Genomic DNA, 27538 nt, shown 5'->3' with positions numbered 1-27538 from the left:
CTCAGGAGCATGATGCCCACCATCTCTCAAATTAGCTATTCCATTACTGCGAGCTTATCGCCAACAGCAGGTGCAGTTAGCTAGGAATATTTGGCCAGGTGTTGAAGAAAGAACTGATAAAACCACAAGAAAAAAACTTGCTGGAGACACAGAAAAATCATTACCCTGGAAAATAAAAAAGGGGGCCTCACTGCACCTGTTCTACCCACCCCATCTAGGAAGGCTTTTTGACCTTCTCAGTTACAGTGGTAGGCTGAGTTTATGTGGTAATTGAACCTCACTCATTCCTACCTTTCTAGCATAAGGAAATCAAAGTATGTCCTAGGAGGGGAATAATTTAAAACCAGAAGCCCATCAACAACTTGATGGGCCCTGGATCTATCATATGATTGGAACTATAAAGCATGAAATTTTATTAGCCAGAATTGCCCCTTATTTCTCTGACTTCTCAGTTCTTTGCTGACCTTTTCAATCACCTGACAGGAAGATCTGCTATTCATTTGGATGAAAATTTTTTTGCATATTGCAGGGGCGGCTAGGTGGCACAGTGGATAGAGCACCAGCCCTGGAGTCAGGAGGACCTGGGTTCAGATCTGGCCTCAGACACTTAATAATTACCTAGCTGTGTGGCCTTGGGCAAGCCACTTAACCCCATTGCCTTGCAAAAACCTAAAAAAAAGCATACTGCACTTTGACCAGTACTAGATTTGGAATGAAGGGACTTGAGTTTGAATCTTGTCTCTTACATTGATTCCTGGTATAAACCTTAGGGCAAATCAGCACCCCTCCTTGTCTATAAGGTGAGGGCATTGGAGAATTGCCTTCTACTTCTAAATCTCTGATCCTATGAGTGGATGAAAAAGCCCTTGCTTTTTTTTCCCCTAGGGCTGAGGTCTGCTCAAATCATACACCTTATTCAATAAACTTCAATGACTACCTATTAATTTCAGGTTCAATATCCTGATGGGCAATGAGAGCTCTTCACAACCTAAACCTTTCCTACTTTTATGGTTTTTTTTTTTTAGTTTTTTTGCAAGGCAAATGGGGTTAAGTGGCTTGTCCAAGGCCACACAGCTAGGTAATTATTAAGTGTCTGAGGCCAGATCTGAACCCAGATCCTCCTGGCTCCAGGGCTGGTGCTCTATCCACTGTGCCACCTAGCTGCCCCTCTGTTTTTTTTAATACTTAATCTCCATCCACAAAGTCTGAGGTTCAATGGCACTGGCCTACTGTCTCTTTCCACTCCATGCTTCTGTTTTTAATTGTCCAAAGACAACACTCATTAGCTACATGTGTGACTTTCCAGTGACTTCCCCAATGCTCTCCCTACCCTAAGAAATTTATACACTATTGGGAAGCATCATATATACAGATAAGTAAATATAAAATCATATTAGACTGGAAAATGAAATAACAGTTGGGGGAATCTAAAATGATTTCACATTAGAGGTAGTCCCTGATCTGATCTTTGAAGGAAATTATAGATTCTAAGAGGTAAAAGTGAAGGTGGGAATATATTATTGACGCAAAAGCATCAGTTTGGAGATGGCAAGTTGAGTCTGAGGAGCAGTGAGTATGTCAGGTTAGCTGAACTCTGGAGTGGATGAATGGCAATAATGGGAAATAAATCTAATCAGTCTTCCTAACTCCTATGATCAGATATGTCTTAATTCCTCATTGAATCTGATTTCAGGTTTGAAAGGGAGCACATGTTATCCAATCTGATTAACCTTGTTTTTAAGGGAAGCCAGGGAGAGTTTAAGGAAGTTCCCAGCTTCTCTCTGCTATCTTGGCTCCACCACCATCTAGTCTAATCTGAATCTGAAAAAAGGAATCCCAACCATAATACATGGAAAATCTAAGTCATCTAGCCTTTGTGTGCCACCTTTCTATAAGGGGGAACTTGTAACTTCCCAAGACATCTTATACATACCATTATGCTCATAGCTAACTGAAAGAAAGTTTCTCCTCCTATATAAAGTGCTGCCTCTTTTTATTAGAGTCAATTTTATTTGTAGAAATATGGACAGGTCTGAGTTTTTTAATAGAGCATCCACACTGGGACAGAAGCAGAGCAAGCTTATATACTATATATATGCCTAACGGTGTCCAGTTTTGCCCTCTTCGGCCAAACAGAACCTATCTAATCTCTCTCCTCCATGATACACTTTTATGTAATGGAAGACAGCTACCAAATCTCCCCCAATACCCCATTCTTCTCTTTTTTAGTCTATGTCTCCAAATCTTTCCATGGAACCTATACTAGAACATCATCATCCTTAGCTTGCTGCTTTGAAAAGCATCTGATCCTCCCTTAAAACAAAGTTTTCTAGAAATAATCAGGAGGTTCTTGCCCTTCCTCCGCAGATTTTCATGTTCTGATGACCGAAAACATCATTTGTTCAAGAGGAAATGGATCAATAATTTATAGGAGCCTCCTGGAAGCCACTGTTTACTGAACATACACCATCTGTTACATCCTATGAGACCAACCCTACATGGACTGCAGTTCGTCAAAGAACTTTACAAAGCAATAAATTCTGAATTCTGGGAAATCGATGCAGAAATTAAATGACAACATGGATTAGCCAGTGTTATGCAGGAGAATAATAGAAAACAATAGCAACAGTAACAAAGAGCTAACATATATAAATACATATTTAAATACATATATGTGTTTCTATATGTCATATGTGTGTATGTGGGTGTGTTTTACAGTGTTGTCTTATTTTATACTTGCAACAGCCTTGAAGGAAGATGGTATTATTATTCTGCTTTTACAGATGAAATGAACCATATATTTTTCTCCCTCCTATCCCCATCAGAACCCCTTCACAGGGACCTACAATTTTTATCAGTGTGACATAAGTCCTGATATGGAAATTCTTCTCTCCAATGAATATCAGCAACTTTTCTGTAACTTAAAAGTAAAAGAATTGCCCGGGGGTCCCTGAGAGGTACAGGAACTTGGCTTTGGCCACCTGACAGAGGCAGATATTCTGGACTCCGAAACTGATCCTGCATTCACTACACCATGCTGCTTGCTCTTATGTTGTTATAAATTCGAATTAGGAAAATTTTGAAGAGTGCAAAGGGCACAGTTTTTGGAATCAAAGGATTGGGGTTTGAATTCCCCTCCAGACATTTCTTACCTGTGTTATCTTGGACAAATCACTTCACCTCCAATTTTCTCAATTTCCTTATCTGTAAAATGAGGGAGTTAGACATGAAGGTCTCTAAGGCTCCTTCAACTCTAACACAGTGACCTTAACTAATAAGATCCTTGGAATTTCAGCAAGAAGAGAAGAGGATAATGGCAATGGTGACAAAGACATTTATTTTGATCAAGGCAGGAGGAATATTCTTTGACTTTGTTTTTTACTACTAGATAGCTTTTTTGGTGACTATGTGGTAGGATAAGTGGAGAATGGAAGAATGGATGTCGCTCATTCTATAATTAAGTGCATAAGTACAGGATAACTGAGGAAATCATGCTTAAACCTGACAAAAACAGAGAGACCGTGGGCCTATGGGCAAAGGGCAATCAGGTGAGTCAATATCCATTTAGCCTATGCTGCTGAACTTGATGGTTCTTCTGGAGCAAGGGAAGAAAGAGGTTGTCCAAGTGGAAAAGGGAAAAGAAGCAGTGTTGTAAGAACAATAGCCAGCATTTAAATAGTGCTTTAAGGTTTGCATATGCTTTACAAAGATTATTTTATTTGATCCTAATAACTCTGAGAAGCAGGGACTATTATTATCCTCACTTCACAGATAAGGAAACCGAGAAAGACTAAATTGAAAGGGATTTAGATATCAGATGAAGAACTTTCTTTGATCCAAAAAATAAGAGGGAAGTAGGGGATGATTCTTTTTTTTTTAAAAAAAAAAATCTTAATAGTATTTTTTGCTATCTTATATATAAAGATAGTTTCAACATTTATTTTTGTAAAATTTTGAGTTCCAAAATTTTCTCCCTCTATCCCTTCACTCCCCTTTCCCCATGACAGCAAACAATATGATATAGGTCTTGCATGCACAATCATGTTAAACATATTTCCATGTTAGTTATGTTATTATCATAATTCCATCATATCCTCAGAGGACTGCCTTAGTCACCTGCGTTTTGAAGAGAAGTACATAGAAATTTAAAAAGTGAAGATAATTTCCTTTGATCTGCATTAGACTCCACAGTTTTCTTTCTCTGGATGTGTATAACATTTCCATCACAAGTCTTGTAGGGAAGTTTCTTAAGCATGAAAATGACATGGTTAATCCTGTGCTTTAAGAATATTATTTGGACAGTTATGTTAAGGTGAGGAGTGGAAGGTTGAGAGATTAGAGGGAAGAAGACTGATTTGTTTAGGCTTTGCCTTCATTTGGATCAAAGCTGACTTTCAAAGAAGTTGAGAGAATTTGGACTAATGAAATGATCAGGTTCCTAGTCACACCCCAGAGAAACACAGACCAGGAAGTAGTCTTCCATTTTTTCCAACTACAAGCCCAACACATCCAGTTTGTATTCTTTCATGACCATTAATATTTTTGGAGTCATAATCATGTAGCAAAATGAAGTTGATGATACAGAAGTTAAGCAACTAAAATGGGTGTAATTAATAGTACTTTCCTAACAGGACTGTTATGAGGATCAAATAAGATAATGAGGATAAAACACTTTGCAAACCATTAAATCCTAAATAAATGTGAGCTATTGTTATTGTGATAATGATGAAAAGGTTTGTACAGATATCGGTTAGACTAGCTGACCTGTGAGGTCTTTATTAGCTCTGTGACTAAGGGATTCTGAGTTACATCCCTGCCCAATTGTATCTTCTGTTTAGCAGTCTACTGTGCATACTTTGAGATGATATATTCCATTAAAAACAAGTAAAAACAATAAAAATGTTTCCTGAAGTCAGGTCAACAATCCATCCAACCTGTTAATCTCTTTTTGAATGTGGTACTGAGAGACAATTGGGAGGATGGAAGATATGGTAGTTTCTATAATGTCATTCTTATGTCAAGATATCTGATCATCTTTAATTTCCCCTTGATTTTTCTTCTCTGATTATCCGATTATCTGAAACCCATGCACAATGAGATTGAAGGAATGAATCTATAGCATACCCCTAAATATTCTTATGTGTTCCCAGATAAACTTTACTTTCATTCACTCTTCTTATCACTCTTGCCTCAAGGGAAAAATTACTATTCAGGAGAAAAATGTGTTATTCACATCACCAGATTCTTTCTTTATTGTTATCTTTTTCATCTCACAGGAAAGAGAGTGAAAAGAAAAAAATTATATTAATTTTACACCTCACTTTTCTGAGGAGAAAAGTAGAAAGATGGCCTTGACATATAATACCCCTGTCTCCAAAGATGTATAAAGCTGAATTAAGACTAAAATAATAATGTCACATCAATGGATTCATCCTAATGACGTTAACATCTCAGCAAAAATAGAGATTGAAAAAAATTCATCTAAATACATGACAAATCACTGTAAGAAGAAGAAGAATAATAAAATAACTACCCACTCATTTTATTCCTATTTGATATCCCTGTCTTTACTCCAATGATAGAATAGTGATCTAACATTTTTCAGACTCCATTGGTTGGATTTTGCACTGTGTCCTCAGTTCATGAAAGATACAATGATTATAATAATTCTAATGTAGAAAACTCCAAAGGACAACAGAATATAGATCAAATACAAGTATCAATAGTCAACGTATATCAGAATACATTTTCTCTTTTCAATAGAGAGGTAGTAGACTATGGGAACAGAATATTACATACTCCTTTTAAGTCTCAGAATCCTATGCTTTGCTTAACTGTGTTTTAGTTTTTTTTTAATAAAGGAATTACAGAGAAAGAATTATTGGAATGTCATTGTGGTATTTAAAAATATTAATGAAACATTTTAAGGAACATCCTCAAAATACTATAGGAAAATCGATGACAAAGGGTAAGACCTGACATGCACCATAATATTTATTGTATGAAAAAAACTGGACTCAAAGTAGATGCAAAGTAAATGTAGCAGAATTTTACTTTGCCATAAGAAATGAGGTAAAGTATCAACATTAGAGAAGAATCAAATGATCATATGAGCTGATGCAAAACAAACTAAGTAGAACATGGAAAGCAATGACCACAACTGTGTAAATGTAGGTAATAATAAAAAACAATGGAAATTGAATGCTGTGCAATTATAATGAGCAAACTTGACATCTGAAGAAGAGAAATGAGGAAGTATCTCCTTACTTACTCCCTACTTCTTTATATAGTGTATGACAAGAACTATGGAACACTGCATATAATCTCAAACTACTCCCTATGATTTAGCTTTGCCAAATTTTTTTCTGCCTCTTATTTTTCTTTGCCATACATATATAGCTCTCTGGGAGAAGAAAGGGTCAAGGGAAACAATGGGTAGTGTAGAAGATAGAAAAACAAAAGCCCCAAACAAAAATTTATTGACAAATGACAAAAGTCAAGCTTGATTAAAAAAAAAAAAGAAATGAGTAGACACTTCCCCTGCTTCTATGAGGAGATTAGATTGTGGAACATCTTATATTAATTCAGATTTTTCTATTATTATTTTTTGGTTAATAATAGAGAGCTCTCAGAAAGGGGAAGAGGAAAAGAGATTAAGAGAAATGAAAATGATGTAAAAACAAAGGATATCAGTAAATTTTTAAAAAAATACAACCCCTCCCACTCTAAAAGTGCTGTATGGCAAATATTTATCTGATTTGCAAGTCAAAATAATCTAAGATTCATTTGGTATTGAGACTTTCTTGATGATTACATTACTGCCTTTGAGTTAAGTGAGTCACCTTGAGTCCTGGATTTGTAAAGCAGAATTCTAAATACCACCAGACAAAATAGGAATTCACCTTTTTTTTGTTCAAGTGCATTGATAACAGAAACCTTAAACTCTAAACAAAACATATATCATTACCATTTTAAAAAAATTAACATTGTAGACCACAAAGTACTAATTGAAATAGTTTTTGTTACCTTCTTATGTGGTACTGGGAAATGGAAGCATATTTTTTCCTGGTGCTATGTACCTTAGTGGTAAAAGCCAAACAGATTAGAACTGATAAACAAAATGATTTTCACAAACATTTGAGACTCCTATGGATGACTAGATTTTCATTAATGAACATGTGGACAGAGTATCAGTGGATACTTGAAAACTCTTCCATTCTTAGTCACAAACCTTTAGTTAACTGAAGGTTATGGCTTAGAGGTGCCACTTCTGGTCTCCTGAATTGAGTGAAGCAAAACAAGAAGACTAGGAAATTTATACACAGCTACAACCAGAGTGTGGTGACTAAAGTTTTGCTTAATTTAGAGAGGCTGTCATAATTTGCTATTCTACAGTAGTATAATAGCTAGTTAGTTAGTAATAATAATTGTTAGAAATAAGGCACTACCATAAGGCTTCAGGTGAATCTCTTCCAATATGGGTACATTTTGTGTATCATGCTTTTAAAAGACATCATGAATTGTAGCTCTGTATTTATAGAGCACTTTAAGGTTATGAAGTAAGATATAAGTTGTCTCTTCTTTGGTACTGCAGCACTGACTTCATGGTAGCAACCTCTCTATTTTGACTAATGACTTCTAGCATGACATTCTAGTATGGTCATGGACACGTTGTTTTATGATGTAACACTAAGCTAGACAGTTGACCATTAGCCAGTGGAGTAACAGGTCATCTCTCCTGCAGCATCTGAAAGAAAAAATGAAAGGTCCCACAGATGGGAGAGGTGAGACATCTCACCTGACAGGCATTGTACAGGAGCTGGTGTTCAAACTTCTTGATCCCCAGGATATTCTGAAACATCTCGTAGAGCTGCTCCTTGCTCAGTATTAGCTCAGAGGCTGCACTGGCAGTCATTCTGGCCTGTTGCTTCCGGGGATCTTCTTCTCCACGGTAAATGGCATCAAATTTAGCCATCCAGGAGCTTAACACTGTCTCCTTGCTGAGGCCATCAATCTCTGGAAGGCTACGCACTCTCTTTTCTATGTGCTTCTTGAAGACCTCCCTGGAGTCATTGGCTGAGCATCCACCACTCTGTACCATCCGGGCCACCCGGTCACTCTTAAGGAATACCTAATAGGGAAGAAAAGAAGCCAAATATTAAATTATAATTCCATCATATCCTCAGATGACTGCCTTAGTCACCTTTGTTTTGAAGAAGAAGGCTCTTAGTTTGTTTCTCCAGACTAACCTTGGGTTTTCAGCCCCAAATTTCCCTTTTACACATTTCATTATCCACCTGCTGCTAAAGTCTTCCCATGGATTTGGAGTATAAAGCAAACCATTAACTGTGTCTCTGAAGGTACCTATGAGGGCACAAAATATTCTTCAGGAGAGAAGACCACGTGTGAACTCTTTGAGGGTTTCAGCACGTCTGCTGTTGTACGTGCTGTCTTAGTTCCAGTCTATCATTTCCTCTCCAAGCATTTTTCAAAAGTAAGAGTGTTTAACCTTTATTGTGTCAAGGACATCTTTGAAGTATAATAAACCTATGGAACTTGGCTCATAAGAATGCTTTTAAATGAATAAAATATTGTATTACAAAGGAAACCAATTATAATAATATCAAAATACAAAGTATTCCAAAAGTCTTAGTGTAAGTTTAAGCAATCAAAAGTGGGGATAATTGTATTAAACAAATTAATAGATCAAGGATTAGGAATACTGACTTTAAGTTCACCAAAAAAGGATAAAAATCCCACAAGTACAAAAATATTCATAGCAACTCTTTTTCTGGTGGCAAAGAATTGGAAACTGAGGGAATGCTCAACAATTGAGGAATAGCTGAGCAAACTGTGGTATATGAATGTGATGGAACATTATTGCTCTATAAGAAATCATGAGGGGGGCGCAGCTAAGTGGCATAGTGGATAGAGCACTGGCCCTGGAGTTAGGAGTACCTGAGTTCAAATCCAGCCTCAGACACTTAATAATTACCTAGCTGTATGGCCTTGGGCAAGCCACTTAACCTTATTGCCTTGAAAAAAATAAAAAGAAAAAAGAAATCATGGGGGACAGTACTTCAGAGAATCCTAGAAAGACTTATATGAACTAATATTGAGTGAAATGAGCAGAACCAGAAGAACATTAAATACACTAACAACATTGTTTGATGATCAGCTATGAGGGACTTGTTCATTTCAGCAGTAAAATAATCAAAGAATTTGAAAAGACTTGGATAGAAAATACCATCTATATCCAGAGAGGGAATTGTGAAATTTAAATGCCTTCCAAAGCTTACTATCTTCAATTTTTAAAAGCTGTTTTATATATTATGTCATCATAATTTTTCTTCTGTCTGCATTTGATTCTTCTTTCACAACATAATATGGATCTATCTTTAGCATAATTTCATATGTGGAGCTTATATTAGATTGCTTTCTCTCAAGGGGAGTGGAGAGGGAATGAGGGAAGGAGAAAAATTTTAAAACTGAAAATATTATTGATGAAAAGCTATCATTGTTATTGGAAAAATAAATAAACAAAACATATTTAAAATGTACAAAAAAGAATGCTGGTGTTAATTCTTCTAAAATACCATCCACATCCAGAGAAAGAACTATGGAGTCTGAATGCAAACTTACTATTTTTCACTTTTTCAGTTTGTTTTTTATTTTTGTCATGTTTTTTCCCTTTTATTCTGGTTATTTTTTCATAGCATGACTAATATGAAAATGTGTATAAGATGACTGTGCATGTGTAATCTATATTAATTGTTATCTTGGAGTTGGGGGGATGGAGAAAAATTTGGAACTCAAAACTTACAAAAATGAATGTTAAAAATTGTCCTTATATATAATTGGAAAAATAGATAAACAAACAAACAAATAAATGAAGCTGTCTTTAGGAGTTTAGGAGGCCCTGCACTTGGGGCCTAAGACTAGTTCATTATTGGTCTCAATTTCTCATATATAAGGGAAGTTTGAAGTGATATAAGGCCAAAGGCTGAAATATGAGAGGATGTCAGATCTTAGCTCTTTTTGACTTTGGAATTTGATTTTAAATCAGTTACAGAAAAAGTCATAGAATGAATCCCCAGTGAACCTTATTCAGTTTGAATAGCCAAAATTTTCATCAGAAAACTTTTCAACCATCAAAATTAATAAATTGTCCATCTAACAATCACAAAACACACTCCATAGCTTAAGCCTTTTGGAAGATGCTTCAAGAGTTAAGGATTGAATGGAGACAGAAAAATAAGGAAAGAAATACTTAGGTAATTTTTTACTGTCTTTCCTTTGGAGACTGAGTTTAAAATCTTCCCCATAGACTCACTAGTTGCATAACCTTAGGTGAATAGCTTGACCAGTATAAACCTGTTTCCTCATCTGTAAAAATGAAAGGGCTGAACTGAATGATGTTTAAAGTCATCTAGATCTTGAAGTTATAATTTGGTCTTTCTGATATTAGTAATTCTGTCAAGTCAAGTCTAATCATTTATTAAGTGCCAACTGTTTATTAGTCTCTGTACTAAGTACTGGGATATATAGAGCCAAAGCTGAAAATAATCAACAATGGAAAGTCGCAAGAAAGGAAAGGTGAAGGTCAGAAAAGATGTTTAGAAGAAGGGATGATTCACTTAGATTTCAAAGAAATTAAGAAATACAAGTGAGGGGCGGCTAGGTGGTGCAGTGGGTAGAGCACCAGCCCTGGAGTCAGGAGGACCTGAGTTCAAATCTGCCCTCAGACACTTAATAATGACCTAGCTGTGTGGCCTTGGGCAAACCACTTAATACCACTTGCCTTGCAAAAAAAAGCCTAAAAAAAAAAGAAATACAAGAGATAGAAATGAGGAGGGAGTATATTCCAGGCATGGGAATAGCCAGTGAAATGGCCTAGAGTCAGGAAATGGGCTGACTTCTTTAATAACTGCAAGTAGGTCAGTGTCTGTTACTGGACCCCATGGTAGGTAAGGTGCATGAAGACTAGAGAGGCAAGGGCCAGTTTAGAAAGTCTTTTAAATTCAGAGGGTTTGGTCCTAGAGACAATAGAGAGCCACTGGAATTGATTGAATAGGGAAGTAACATGATCAGAGATCCCCCTTAAGAAAATAAATTTGACAAGTGAGTGAGTATAGGTTGGACTAGAGTGAGCAGGACCTTGAGAAAGGAATACAAACCCCCATATTCCAAGAGAAAAGGCTATAGGATGAGGGCAGGATCAAAGGCTACAAAGATGGAATCAACAGGCCTTGAGATGCAAATAAGCAATTGGAGATATTAAATTTCAAATCAGAAGAGAGGTTAGGGCTGGACAAATAGAGCTGAGAATCATCGGCAGAGGCAACTGGAACAATGGGAACCGATGAGACCATCAAGTGAAATAACATAGAGGGAGAAGAGAGGAGGGCCCAGGATTTCCTTGGGGAAACGCAAGGTTATCTGGTGTGAGTTGAATCAAGATCCAATGGAGGAGACTGAGAAAAACCATTCATGCACCTGGGAGGAGAATAAGAAGAGAATAGAGTTACAGATATGTGGAAGGAAAAGAGCATCAAGGAGAAGGTGATTGATAGGGTTAAAGCCTAAAGAGAGGTCAAAATGAATGATAATCGAAAAGATATATTAGATTTAGCAATTGGGAGGTTGTTAGTAAGTTTGGAGAAAGTTTCTATTGAGTTATAAAGTTGAAAGACAAACTAAAAAGAATTAAGACAGTAAGAGTAATGGAAGAGGAGGAAAACATTTTATAGGCAGTCTTCTCATTGAGTTTATTCACAAAAGACAAAGGAGAGATATGACAACTAGTGGCAGTTTGAGGATAGGAGAGATATATGAAAGCAACACTGATGGTAGAAGTTATCCAAGAAGATAGAAATAAGGAAGTCTCTTAAAAAGCACATTGCACATATACATTATAGTCATATTAGTTTGAGAATATAGACAATAGAAGTATAGTCAGAATGAGAAGAAATTTGAACGCAGAGACTATAGTAACAAAGGACTGAAGGAAATGGGAAAGATGAATAATCAAGAAGAGCCCAGCCGGTCAAGATTGTGGGGAAATTAATGCACTAGGTGTGTCATTTGTTGCTAGACAATGTCTGGCCATCCTCATGTGGTAATTAATATGATTAGTAAGTACTAATGCATTTCTGTTCCTTTTGTAAAACAACCCTTGAAATCCATTTGTTCTGAGAGAATGATTTAGGGTCTTTGAGAGTAAGCCTGGAGATTTAGATCCCAGACAGAGGTCCCTTCTTAGTCATAAATCCCACTTGTATTCACCTGTCAATTCCCAGGCAGATCATAAATAAGGGAAAATATGCACAAACATACACATATGTATATGGAGATAAATATACAAGCACATGCATGTGTGCACACACAGAAGAATTATAGAGGATAGCCAATTCAGTTCTTCCAACCAATCAATCAATGCTGCCCTCCATCAACAGCCGTCAGATGAGGGAGAAGTGTAGATTTTATTGTATAGGAAATGAGATAAAAAAAAAGGCTGTCATTATCTTAGGAAAAAGCCTGACTGTCAGTGATAGTGAAGGGGGAGAAGAGATGATGGACTAGAGATGGGCAGATATCCTAACTTCCACAGAGGGAAAAAGAGGCCAATTCTTGATAAAATTCTAGCATGGATTATTAAAGGAATGGGCTTGGGAGCTCTTAAAGAGGAAGGAAGTAATCATTAAATGCTGATATGACTTCATTAAAAACAAATCATTCCAGATTGACCTCATTTTCTTTTTGATGGGGTTATTAGAGGAAGAGATCAGAGAATATTATATAACACTAGAATTTGATTTCAACAAGGCACTTCATAAAGTCTCTCCCAATATCATCTTGGACAAGATGGAAAGATGAGAATTCAATGATAGCACTCATTTTTTTTTTAGAATGATAGCACTCTTAAGTGGGTCTAGAATTGACTTACTGACTGAGCCTGATGAGTATTTATTAATAGCTGTATGTCAAATGAGAGGGAGATTTCTGGTGGACAGCTCCATCCTTACCCCTGCTCTGTTCCACATTCTCAGTAATGATTTGAATAAATGCATAGATGGCATGAATATCAAATTTGCTAATGACATGGAATTAAAAGTAATAGCCTACATGCTGGATGTCATAGGGGAGATCCAAAATAAGACATCTGCATGCTGGGAAGATTGGTTGAAACTAAAAAGATGAAATTTAATGGGATTAAGTGTGAAATCTTGTACTTCAGTTAAAAAAGAATCATCTGCAAAATTTCAGAAGGGGTAGGGAGGTTAATGTAGCCAGAAAGCAAGTCATGACAATGAACTAGGATTTTTAGAAGGGTACTTTAATACCCGCTATCAGTGGGATGTGGCAAGCAGAAAATTGAGTGCAATGTGTAGTCATCTATATAGTGTGCTGTCAATAAAGAGGAAGGGAAAAAGACACTTTGGTTCTTGGTTCCTGTCATTTTCTCTGACTCTCCCTCATGCTTGGAAAGATTCCCCTCTTTATCTCTGTCTTCTGGATTTCCTAGCCTTCTTCAAGTTTCAACGAAAGCCCCACCACGAGAGCAAACCTGCCCAATTCCTCTTCATTCAAATGCCTTCTCTGTTAATTATCCTAAGTTTCCTGTATATATCTTCTTTGTATATATTTGCATTTTGTCTCCCATATTAGCTTGCTTGTTCCTTAAGTTCAGGGGCTGTCTTTTGCTGTTATTTGTAAACCAAGAGGTTAGCGCATAGTAGGTATTTTACAAATGTTTATTGATTGATGAACTTCCATTGCTTTTCATCGTCCTTACAGAGGAACATTAGGTTAAAGGAATCAGCACCATAAACAAATATTTACTAAATCCTGACTCTCAGCCTTGACCTTGACTAGCTGTGTGACATCTGAATCTTTCTGAATCTTAGTATCCTCTCTGCAGAATGTTTATGCTTAGTAGTTCACAGGATTGTTGTGAAGAAAGTAATTTGTAGACATGAAGACTCTAAATAAGAGGCAATATTTTATGATGGATGTAATACTCTCAGAGTCAGGAAGACCAGGGCACAGATCCTACTCTTGACTTCTAAAAGATGTGTGAGCCAGTCTCTTAGCCCCGTATGCTCCCAGATAACTCTCTAAGATTATTAGTTGCAGAGAAGGAATTCCTTGAGCAAATCCTTCACCTGAAGATGCCTATTACCATTGAAATCAGTGGCTTTCAAATCCTGCTAGTTGTTTTCAAGAACAACTGTTATCAGGCAACCTAGTATTAGTGAAATTAGTTATTTGAACCTGTGTTGGACTTTACATTTATCCCTATAAAATCACATCCTAACATTGAAGATAAGCTAAATTTAAAAAAAAATTAACTAACCTTTTAATGGGTGTGAATAGCTGAGTGGCAGGAGATAGCAAATTAGCCTATAGTCATGACACATTCTGTCATTCTTTACCCCTGGTTACTCCTTCTGTCCATGTTTCCCCTCTCATTGCTACCTTATCATGATTTATGAGTGGGAGAGATTTATATCATAATATTATAAATGTTATAAATGGCATCACTATTTCAGCTCACCCTTCTCCACTATGCAAGATGATGATGACAAAGATAATAGTAATGATAAAGTATTTTAATATTTGCAAAACATTTTATAAGTATAGTCTAATTGGATCCTCAAAACAAACCTCTGGGTAAGTGCTATTATTAGTCCTGTTTTATAGATGAGGAAACTGAACTGCAAGGGGTTAAATGACTTGCACAGGATGGTCAACAGAGGAGTGGAGTCAGAGAGGGCAACCCTAACCTGTAAAGAGAAATGAAAAACTTTATGGTTTAGGGAGAAGTGTCAGTACTTTCCCATAGTCTAGCTGCAGGAATGTGACAGAAGCCTAAAAACTTAAAAAAAATCTAGGGGGTTGAAGGTCTATGCATTCTCTACACTCCACAAATCCAGTGTCCCAGAGAGTAAAGGATTAATGAGCTGTCCAGCTTTATCTACCAGTCTGCAATCAGCCTCACTGGCAGCCGATTAAAAGAAACACTTGTGTTTCCACGATAAGAGCTGGGGAGACCTCCCTCTTCAACCTCCAGGCTCCTGGAATCCAAACTCATCAGAGCTGAAAAAGGAGGGTTACTGCTATATGTTCAGAAGGGCTTAACAATCTATCTTTTTCACAGTGTGCTTGCCATCATGAGACAGGGGCGGGGGAATACCAGCTTGTCATCAACTGAACCAGGAAAATGAGAAAATACTGAAAATGAACTCTGGCTGCTTGGGAAGAGACTAGATAGGCAATTTCTTATTTTGAACTTTAAAGATTTATAAATAAGCTGGGTTGTTTTCCTCTTTTGGTAAATAGTAGCTGTTTTCAGGAGGTAGACCATCCTCGATCAGTGATGGACAGCAGAGAGAAAGGAGAAATACAAAGGTTTTTATCTCTGACTTTCAAGGAGACAACCAGACTGAAAACCAATACCTTCTTTATCCTGATCCACACCTTTTTAAAATTCCTTTGTCTTTCTCTTCTTCTCTGTCAAAGCATAAATTCCTGGAAGGAGAGTTTCAGATGTAAGAATGTGGGGGCACCTAACTAGATGGAAACCATTCCAGGGATTTTCTTCTTCCTTCTCTCTAGTCTTCCTGACCAGCCCCTACCAGACTGGAACATTCTATGAATTCCTTTACTGTCTGGTAAAATGCAATGTACACACCTCAGTAGGAAGTCTGGAGTAGAAACCAGTTCATAGAATTTCAAAGAACTAAGGGTTAGGATTGGAAAAAAATATCCTTCTTTGGCAAATATGACAAATAGATATACAATCTTTCCTTTGAGATTACCAGTGAGGGAGGTAGCTACTCCTTTCTGAGGCAGCCCAACCTAATTTAGGATGTATTTAATTGTTATGGAGTTTTTTCTGGCATCAAATGAATATATCCTTCTTGAAACTTTCATGAACCTTCCCCCATTGCTATTGATTTTACCCCGTGGGGCCAAATAGAGCAAATGTAATCCTCTTTCACAGGATATTTGAAGACATCCAGCATCTTTCCTGAGACTTCTCTTCTTCAGGCTAAATATTTTCAGAACTTTCAACAAAACTTCATCATTCTCATTGTCCTTCTTTGGATAGAATACAATTTAGCAATTTCTTTATTTAAATATCATTTTCTGAAACTGAACTGAACTTGAGATATGGTTTGATTAAGGCTGAAAACAGAGGACCCATCACATCCTTATTTCTGGAATCCATGTCATTTTTATTGCAGCCAAATCTTACTCTAGCTAGATCAGCTGCCATATCATACTATGAGCCTATAGGCCACTAATACAGCCCTGCTAGGTTAATTTGTGTTATGCTCCTTGACGGTATGGGCTGCATTGTATTCATGAAGGGGTATTAAATTCTGTATGTGGCCCTTGAAGTTTTTGTTGGGTGATAAAGTTCAGAAGAGCTAAAGCGTTGGACAGTCCTGCCTTAAACCATGGGTGACCACCCTGTGAGTTCTGAGTTGCAGCACCCAAAAACAGCATGTAAGGGATCAGGTATATAATTGAATATTTATTATTTATTTATTTAATATTTAATATTACAATTTAATATTTAATATTACAATTATGTAATACATACTACCAATGAGTATAATAATATAATATAATACAGTAAGACTTTGAGGGCTGCAGACAGTCCACAGACTGGTTTGGCCATAACTGCGAGTTTTGTCAAATGAATGGCTATCTAAACACATGTCCTTAATTTTATATTTATGAAATCATTATTTAACACTCTAGTAAGATCAAAGTAAAGTCAGGCCTCCAAATGAATATTTAGCTCATAAGGGTCACTTAATAGATCCTTGTTTATTAAAAAAGTCTCTTCTGAATCAAAATGTTTTGTAGAATCTCTACTTTTGATTTCCCCAAAGCCTTAAGATATTTATAGAGTGCTTTGAGGTAAACAAACCATTTTATATACCTCATATCATTAGATCAAAGTAAAAAGAGGGGTAAAGACATAAGATGCCCAATGATGTGTGTTTTTTGCACATAATTTGCTGATAATGAAATCCTTAGGATGTTTAGACAACTAAGTGGTCAAATTTTTTTGATCACAGGAGTAGTACCTACTTATTATTCTTCTTTCTTGGGAATCAGTCCAATGAGGTCAAGGGATTTTGACAGTGGTCACGGGTTTGATCATCTATGAGAAAGGCTTCTAGATCTTGCCCCATCAATATGCATTTTTATGAAATTTTGAGTTTTGCATTTTTTTCTCCTTACCTCCCTCCCTCCCATCCATTCTGCCCAAGGTAGCAAGCAGTCTGATGCAGGTTGTACATGTGCAATCATTTAACTTATTTCCATATTGGTCATATTGTGGACAAAGAAACAGAGGAAAAGGGAAATGCCATAAAAGAATGAAAATAGTATGCTTTGATCTGGGTAAGGCTGGGAGGAAAATTACTTTTTGACTACTGAAGGTGTCACCCTGAGAAATCCAGCCGCTGATATCTCATTTTTCACTGACTGCTTCCCATGTTTAGAACATTTTACCTCCTCTGTTTCACCTATTTACCTTCATAGTTTCTTTTAAGTCTCTACCAAAATTCCAGGAAGCCTTCCTCAGTCCCTCTTAATTCTAGTGCTTTTCTTCTTTTAATTATATCCTCTACAAATCTTGCTTTGCATATATTGATTTGCATGTTGTCTTCCCCATTTGATGGTAAATTCCCTGAGGGCAGGAATTGTCTTTTGCTTCTTTTTCATTACTCACAGTCCTTGGTACATAGCAGGCAGTTAATAAATTTAATAAAGTTAACTGAATTTAATTCAAATAAGAAGGAAATTTGAGTGGTGAGAAAAAAGATAAGATGAATAGTAGAGATAGGAAAGACTTTTCATTATTTGGGTTCATTGATTGACATTAAAGAAAAAAAATATCTATCAGGTACTAGCAGAGGCAGGATGTTTAATTGGCCAAAGTGTCATCCTCAAATTGATAAGACATGAGTTTGTGCCTTGCCTCTCACACCTGGTGGCTCCAAGACTCTGGGGAAATAATTAAACCTCTCAGTGCTCATAACATCTAGGACTATAAATTATAGAGAAAGTAGAAAGTTGGAAGTTCTCTATTCCGATGAAATCACAGCCCAGGGCCTATCGTGGCTCTATCCATCTAACATATAATTGTTAGTGTTGCTTTCGCTGAGATGTTAATCTATGTACATGTTGTAAAATACAAGCTTCCTGAGGGCAGGAATTGGCTTGTTCTTGACTCTGGAATGAAGTACTTGGTATAGTTGTTTGTGGAATGTAATTCAATGAAACCAGTTTTAGAAATGGAAGCCTCAAGACTCATAGAATCCTGAATGAAACTTGAATGCCAAGTAATCAGTTCTGGAGATAGGTAATTAAAATTTGACTTTTTTTTTGTTTTTTACTCACAGTCTTAATGGGTGTTATACATATCTTGGCATTAAACAGGCAGTGATTTCTCAATGCCTTGTTTTTCATTACACCAAATAGGAAGCAACTTTGACTTCACCAAATAGTACAGGAAAATATGAGCATCACTACAGATATAATGGCAATTTCCACAGGCTCATTAGTACATTGATGACTATTAATTCCTGAATTTAATTAATTGAGAGAAATGATACTTTCCTTTAATTTACTTAATTACTCAAATGAGCTTTCTAATTAAGATTTACAATCAGCAGATTTATAAACTTTTCTGAATGAAATCAAACTCTGTGAACTTTGGATTAAAGAATTCTCTGGCCTTCCTGGGTTATTTTTATTGCTCTCCCACTGTTTTGCATAATTTGAAAACAGGAGAAACGATCTTATTGGCTGACAATTTCCAAATGGAATCTTTAGTTCAAACCATTGTTGTTACTCATTTCCATTTCCCAAACCTCTTTGTCACTCTTCATTAAATTCAGTCCCCTAAAGTAAGTCATATGCATCAAATAAAGATGTGTCACCTGTTATTCTTAGTTCTAATAAATTATTCTATTTGTAAAAACAAAAATGTTCACATTTTTCAAATATACAAATAAGTTGATTTCCTAAAGCGATCCAACTGGAAAATTTATTAAGGGAAAAAATGTAAAATTGGGTTCCTGAGCAAACAGCAAACCAAGAACAAAAACTCTACTGTAGCTGTATGTACTATGTTAATTAGTGTACTAACCAATAAAGCTATCTCAGGATCATTAAAAGGTATAATTGTACCCTTGCTCTTATAATTCCCATAAGAAACTAAAGATCTCAGCAAGGAATGCCTTTTATCCTTTAGTAGCATCAAAATCATTCAAATAATTGGTTCATTAATCTATTTATTTAACAAGATACTTAATGAATACCTACTTTATGCTGAGTATTTCATGAAATGCTGTGAACCAAATCCAAAACTGGGGGGGGTGATTCACAGGAATATCCTAGATGCTAGTTTTAAAAGATATCAGAATTTGTTATTCATAATGTTTTTGGTTCTTTCTTTCTAGTTTATTAAATAATATTTATTTTTTCTAATTATATATGAAAAGTTTTTAATATGCATTTTTGTTTTTGTTTTTGCAAGGCAGTGGAGTAAAGTGACTTGCCCAAGGTCATACAGCTAGGTAATTATTAAGTATCTGAGGCTGGATTTGAATTCAGGTCCTCCTGACTCCAGGGCCAGTGCTCTATCCACTGCACCACCTAATTGCCCCATCAACATGTATCTTTATGAAATTTTGAGTTTCATGTTTTTTTCTCCTTACCTCCCTACCATCCATTCCCCCCAAGATGGCAAGCAGTCTGATGCAGGTTATATGTGTGCAATCATTTAAACTTATTTCCATATTAGTCATGTTGTGAAGAAAGAAATAGAGGAAAAAGGAAATGCCATAAAAGAATGAAAATGGTATACTTTGATCTGCATTTAGACTCCATAATTCTTTTTCCTGGATGTAGATAGAATTTTTCATCATGAGTCTTTTTGAATTGTCTTGGATCATTGTATTTGCTGAGAAAAGATAGGGCAATTATGGTTGATCATTACATAGTGTTGCTGTTACTGTGAATGATATTTTTCTGGTTCTGTTTATTTCACCCAGGGTCAGTTCATGTTAGATTTTCCAGGTTTTTCTGAAATCCAACTATGCATCATTTCTTATAGTACAATGATATTCTATTACATTTATATACCACAACTTATTCAATCCTTCCCCAGTTGATGGGCATTTAATCAATTTCCAATTCTTTATCACCATAAAAACAGGTGCCATAAACATTCTAGTATAGATGTGCTCTTTTCCCTTTTTAAGATCTCTTTGAGTTACAAACCTAGTAATGATTTGTCATATTAACTATCAGATAGGTGTGACGTAGTACCTCAGCATTGTTTCAATTTCCATTCTCTATTAAATTGTGATTTAGAGTATTTTTTCATAAGATTATAGGAAGCTTTAATTTATTCATCTGAAAACTTACTGTTCATAACCTTTCACCATTTATCAGTTGGGAAATGTCTTGCACTCTTATAAATTTGACTCAATTTTCTATATATTTGAGAATTGAGGCTTTTATCAGAAATACTTCTATACAAACTATTTTCCATTTTTCTACTTTCCTTCTAATTTTAGTTGTATTTGTTGTGCAAAACATTTTTAACTTAATATAATAAAAATTATCCATTTTATTTTTATAATGTTTTCTATCTCCTGTGAGCTCCTAAATTCTTCCTTTTTCCATTGATCTGACAAGTAAACTGTTCCTTGCTCTCCTAAATTGCTTATGGCATCACCCTTACATCTAAATCATGTACCTATTTTGACCTTATCTTGAGATAGGAAGTGAAATGTTGGTTTATACTTAGTTTCATATTATTTTTCAGTTTTCTCAGCAGTTATTGTCAAATAATGAATTCTTATCCCAGAATCTGGAGTCTTTGGATTTACTAACAATTAGATTACTATAATTTATTTTTGTGTCTTTGTGTACCTAATCTCTTCCACTGATCTATTCCACTGATTCTATTTCTTTACCAGTACCAGGTAGTTTTGATAATTCCTGATTTATTGTATAGTTTGAGCTCTGCTATGGCTAAACCACTTTTATTTGCCTTTTTTACTATTAATTTCCTTGATATTCTTGATCTTCTGTTTTTCCAGACAAATTTCATTATTTTTTCTTGTTCTATAAAATATTTTGGTAGTTTGAGTGGTATGGCACTGAATATATAAATTAATTTAGGTAGAATTATCATTTTTAATATTAGCATGGCCTGTCCATGAACAATTTTTATTTACCCAGTTGTTTAGATCTGTACGTATTTGTGTGAAAAGTATTTTTTAATTGTGCTCATATTAGTCTTGAATTTGTCTTGGCAGGTAGATTCCCAAACATTTTATATTGTTCTACAACTACTTTAAATGCAATTTCTCTTTCTATCTTTTTTGTTGAACTTTGTTGGTAATGGTCAATCAAGCAGCACAGTGAAGAGAGCAAGCCTTGAAGTCAGGAGGACAGGAGTTCAAATTCAACCTCAGATACTTGACTTATATTGGCTGTGTGACCTCGGGCAAGTCATTTAACTCTGATTACCTCACATCCAGGGCCATTCCAGTCATCCTGATTCCTATCTGGCCACTGGACCCTCAGATGACTCTGGAGGAGAAAGTGAGACTGGTGACTTAGCATAGCCCCCTCACTCAAATCCAACCCACCTGCTTGTCATGGCATCATCTTCTTTGAGAATGGAGGACATACATTATTGGTAATATACAGAAATACTCAAGATTTATATGGGTTTTATTTCACATTCTACAACTTTGCTAAAGTTGTTAATTATTTCAAGTAGTTTTTAACTTGATTCTTAGATTCTCCAATTATGCTACCATTATCCACAAAGTGTGAAAGCTCTGTCTTCATTGCCTAGTCTAATTCCTTCAATTTATTTTTCTTCTCTTATGGTTAAAGCATCACATACAGGCAATTTCACAATGTTATCCTCTTCCAAGTTTGTGTTTTGATCTTCCCTGACACCATAGTGGCTATCTATGGTCAGGGTTCTTTTTGCTTTTAGTTCATTTTTTAAAGTTGAGCTCTCCTCCTGGGGCATAGAAGGGACTCTAATTAAATATCTTGTGCTGCAGGCCAGGGGACTGATCACTGCTTCCCTGCAGTGGGGCCTTAGTGCTGGCAGCTTTCCCACTGTGCCAGGGTGAGCTGGCATAGCTGTGCCTATTGTACCTGGGTTCTGGGGCTGCCCATTTTCCTGCTGTGCCATAAATCTCATAGCTGACCTGCTGTGCCAGAACCATGGGGTCTCAGTTGCTGATCTGTGCTGTGGCTCAGGGTCTTCTGTTGGTTTACTCAGACACTGTTCTGTGCTGGGCTGCACTTCCCTTTTACCCAAGTGAGACAAATCTTTCCTAAAGATGTCAAGTTACGTTGGACCAGGAAATTGTTTCACACTGTCTTTTTGTGAATTCTGTTTCTACAGAATTGTTTTAGAGACTTATTTCTGAGGGAAACCAAAGACAATTTATTGGTTTTTCTTTGCCATCTTAGTTCTATCTTTTCATCATTAATTTTTAAAAAAGTTTTTTTTATTAATATTTTCTTATTTATGACATCATAGTATTCAAAGTTTGTTATAAAACTTGATTTAGATATAATCTGACACAGTGAAGAGAAGCTTAACTTGGAAACCTAGGTTTGAATTCTACTTCCTCAGGAGGAATGTATGAACTTTCCTGGCAAAGTATTGCCTAAATATTGTCCTCTTCTGAGTTTGTCTTTTGATCTCCCCTATTACCATAGAAGCTTTCTATGGTCAGGGTTCTTTTTGTTTTTTGTTCATTTTTTAAAATTGTTTTTCCAGTGTGCATGCAAAGATTTTCAACATTCATTTTTTTCTTTTTTGATTTTTGCAAGGCAATGGGGCAAAGTGACTTATCCAAGGCCCCATAGCTAGGTAATTATTATTATTATTAAGGCTGGATTTGACCTCAGATCCTCCTGACTCTAGGGCTGGTGCTCTATTCCCTGTGCCACCTAGCTGCACCTTTATGCTCATTTTTTAAAGTTGTGCTTTGTTCAAACTACTTCCCAATAGTTCTAAGAAGCAACTATCAAGCAAGCACAGGATAGATCCATGAGTAATCTAGGCTGTAGTTCAGAAAGACCAAGTGGCAAAGAGATGGAACACTGGACTTAGGAGTCTGATAAATCTAGAATCAAATCTTGCCTCTGACAATTACCAATTGTGTGCCAACAGACACATCATTGAATTTCCCTCACCCAAAGCAAAAAAAAAAATGTCTTTGTAGTTTACAAGATTGGACATTTGTCTAAGGTTACCTAACCAGGACTTAAATTCAGGATTATTCTCAATCCATTACACTATTATCTCCTAGGTGAACAAAGAACATATACTCTGGTATTGTTCAGTCATTTTTAAAATAGGAAACTTCAAAAATCTGGATCTCTTCAAGTTCTTACGTAGGATCCAAAACTGTGTCCAGGACACAGTTGACCTAATTAGCCTCTTTTTCCAAGGTTCTTCTTGCTACCATCTTGAATGGACAAGTAGCATTTATAAGGTGACTGCTCTGTGTCACTCTGCAAACACTGGGGACACAAAGAAATGCAAAAGACAAGGACTTCTGCTTTGGCCAGATGTATCTCAAAGAAAGTCAATGGGTCAAAAGGTTCTGTGTGAAACACTGTAGAGCAGTTAGTGAAGGCTCCATGGAGACAGGATGATGAACAGTATAATAGATGCTCCTGGAATAACTAATTAAAGTCCACACTTCACAAGTATTTCAAGACAAATTTTGATCTTGTAGATGATGAGGTCTTCTTGTTAAGACCTCTCTAACTCCATGAACATGGGTGCATGGATATGGACACAAAGAATGGGGAATGGGGGAAAAGATTAAAGCACATTGGATCAGTGTTTGGCAGAGGAAAATATGCATAAAATCTATTTTCATTATCTTTGATCCTTTGAATGTGCCAAACACAAAGGCCAGCCTTTTCCCCCCCCAACAATAATGCTATCTCTCCTCAAACTATCAATGTTAACAGTCACCGTGAATGATTTTGAAGAAAACAAATGCTCCCACCATTGCTCCCAACACCCAATCATCTCAGTACTCACCCCACTTTTATTGGTTGAATTCTAAATTCTAAATTCTTACCTCATAGTAACTCTGAACAGCATTCATAAAAGCTTCATCAGCCACAATCTGAGTCTCTCCATTGAGGAAGGCCTGGAAACGATCTTTGACTGTTTGTAACTGCTGTTTGCTGATCTGGAAGCATTTCAAAAAATAGAGAGAGGCACTAATTAGAACTTTTAGAGAAACATGAATAAGGTTCAATAATTAATATTTTCTCAAATCAATCTGGAAGGCTCTATGTGCCCTCCTGGTAAAGACAAAGACTCAAGGAAATTCTGGGATATCCCATTTGTCATGGTTGAGCTGATACAAAAGTATGTGAATTACGTCCATAGACAGAGCTGCCAAATTAGGAGTGACTTGCACTGAACTGTAACCTTTTATTATCACATTATCCTTTGAAAGAATACATATTTGGGTGACGGTATAGCTATTCCCACAAAATAGATCAAACATCCTGGAATAAATGAGTTAGTTTTTCATAGTTATTTCTGCAATGGATTTCAGGAAGGACAAATCACAATGCTTCAGACATAAAGGACCTAAAGAGAATCTAGTCTACACTCCATCAAAAGCATGACTCATACTTTAATAAGTGGTCATTTAGACTTTGCTAGAAGACCCCCAGTGATGGGGACATCACTACCCTATGCAGTAATACTGAATTTATTCATTTGTTCTACTCTCTCTCTCTCTCTCTCTCTCTCTCTCTCTCTCACACACACACACACACACAAACATACACACATATTCTTCTCCCCAAGTACATTCTCCTTACAGAGATGATGACTAAGAACTATGTTAAGTATCTTTTTTCCATTTATCTATCCATCCATTTATCTATACATCCATCCTTTGAAAACATCTATTAGTACAGTGGATAGAGCTCTGGGCCTGAATTTAAGATGATTTGAGTTCAAATTCTGCCTCAGATATTTGCTAACTGTGTGACCAGGGGAACTCACTTAACCTCTTTTTGCCTCAGTTTCCTCAATGGAAAAATGAAGATAATAACATATACCTTCCAAATGAAGATAATGACATCTACCTTCCAGTGTGGTTGTGGGGATCAAATGAGATAACTGATATAAATTTTCTAGGATACTGCCTAAAGAAGATGGCCTATATGTAAATATTTCTCTTCAATCATTCACAGAAGTTTGGGTTCTATATTTCTAGTAGCCCTGTGGAATATCTCCAATTGAGTGTTACACTGGAACCTTAAACTCTTTTAAAGTACAAAGCTCAAGTTATCATCTACATAAAACCCTTTCCTTCATCCCACCTTGAAATTTTTATTGATAGAATTATTATTCTTGCAGTTACTCAGCCTCAAAATCTCTAAATTTTCTTTAGAGCCTGATCCTCCTTCAGCCCTGCTTCCATCTTTCTGTGTTCAGTTGCCAAATATTTTTTTTCAGTTGCCAAATCTTATCAATCCTACTTCCATGATCATTGATTCTACCTCTCTTGAATCTATCCTATCTTCTTAAGCAAATCATTGAGGTAACAGAGGCAGGGCTTTAATTCATATCTTACTGATATCAAGTCCAGTGCTCTATCCACTGTACCACCCAATGAAAAAATACCTCTTGAATTTATACTTTCATCATTTTTCAATAAGACCATTATACTTCTCTTTTCCTGTAGTCTGTCTTTCCCATCCGTCCTTCACAAGTCTTCAGAAATAAGCTTACTGAGACATAGCTATATGACGATAGCATTCTCTTCTTCAAAAAATTCAAAGACTCCTTAATATTTTAGGGTAAGATACCAACTTCTTAACATGAGATCTAAAGTCTTTTATAATGTGGTGGCAACCTCCCTTCCAACCTTATTCTTTCCACTCTTTACATAACTTTTTTTAATTAGCTATGCTGGATAATTAGGCATTTCATGATCATATTTTTCCCTCTATTGTTTTCTTCTACAAAATTAACTTGTAAATACTCACTCTACATCTCTAAGATCTATTAACATCCATTCCTTTGATTCTCTCAGTTGTGTCCCTTCCATCATATTTCTTACAGCAGTTTTTCTTTACCATGTCCTTAACCCTTATCACAATCTACCCTGAATCATATTTATTTATGTATAAGCCACATCTTTATTAGGTTATACATTTGCTGGGGGCAGGGACTGGATACACTTAACACATGTGTTCCCAGAACCAAAGAGAGGTCTGCTTTGCTGAACAGGTGCATAACAAATAATTATTGAACTGAATCATCTGATGTTGATTTTAAAGACTTATGGTTCTGTTCACCTCATTCCCAAGGCTTTAAAAATATGAACTTGTATGGTCTATGAGTAAATTCCTTAGAGTTTATGAGTACATGTTTATGGCTGCTGTGGAAGTCAAAAGAAGTGTTTAAGTACAATATCCACTGTTAATGTATCATTCAAAAAAGATGAGTGGAAAACCACATATCAAAAATTTTGCTCCTAAAAACAATAATAATTGATCTCCATTGTTCTTTCCTTACCAATGTGTTTTAGTTTTGAAGTCAAAAAGACTAGGGCTCACCTATTGCCTTTAGATCACAACTAGTTCTGTGATTTTGAGCAAATAACATTTCCCAGCCTCAGTTTCCTCAGTTACAAAAATCAGATAATCATCTTTATAGCACTTGTGCCTGAATTATTTGTAAAGCTCTTTGCAAGCCTTAAAACACTTTTGTCACTTGTTAATAATATCTTTCCCTTTTCCTTTCACTTAACCTGTCCAGTATCCCAAGGAGTCCTAATTTTCTCTCTTGATGAGACAATGAATCTGAAAGCAATTCACAAGAATGAGTCTGTTGTCCTCTGGGGAACAAAGAAAATTATGGGGAAAAGGACTGAGATTAACACAAAGACTTCTCTAATGGTAGAATTTTAAATCTTAGGATAGATGTTGGGTATTTGAGGTTTTAACCTGAACCTGAATCAATATACCAGAAGACAGCTTTAATGATTTTACTAGTCTGTGCTTAAGGAACATTTAAATTCCATCAAGATCAGTATGATAAGTGGAGAAAGCCTAAGACCCTAAATTCCCATTTTCCAAGAGTGTTAACCATACATTATTAAAAAAAAAGAATGAATGATATAATCCAAGCCAATCAACATTTATTAAACATAGAAATTCTAGTCTCAGAGAAAGAAAACCAGAAGACAGCAATCATAGAAACTCCTTAACTGTGGGTGTTTAAAGAACATTTTGTACCCCCCCAACACACCCTTTTTGAGTGAGAAAAGTACTTGAAAACTGGGTCATGTTCTTTCCAACTTGAAGAAAATTTAATTTCAATATCTTTACTTTTTTTGTATTCCCAGAACTTAACTCAGTGCCTAACACAGAGTACATGTCTAATATATACTGACTTTATCTGAGACAG

General features: G+C 36.0%; 1 protein-coding gene across 1 annotated transcript in view; it reads right to left on the bottom strand.

The window, feature by feature from the left end:
- The window catches only part of CADPS (calcium dependent secretion activator), a 557039-nt gene that overhangs the window by 434798 nt on the left and 94703 nt on the right, over positions 1–27538 (bottom strand). The window contains 2 exon segments of the mRNA XM_074198830.1: positions 7799–8131; positions 24177–24290. Coding sequence (XP_074054931.1) covers positions 7799–8131; positions 24177–24290 — 447 coding nt within the window.

The sequence above is a fragment of the Macrotis lagotis genome, chromosome 8, assembly GCF_037893015.1.
Source record: "Macrotis lagotis isolate mMagLag1 chromosome 8, bilby.v1.9.chrom.fasta, whole genome shotgun sequence".
NCBI classification, from domain to species: Eukaryota; Metazoa; Chordata; class Mammalia; order Peramelemorphia; family Peramelidae; genus Macrotis; species Macrotis lagotis.
This window is presented reverse-complemented; position numbering and strand designations above follow the sequence as displayed.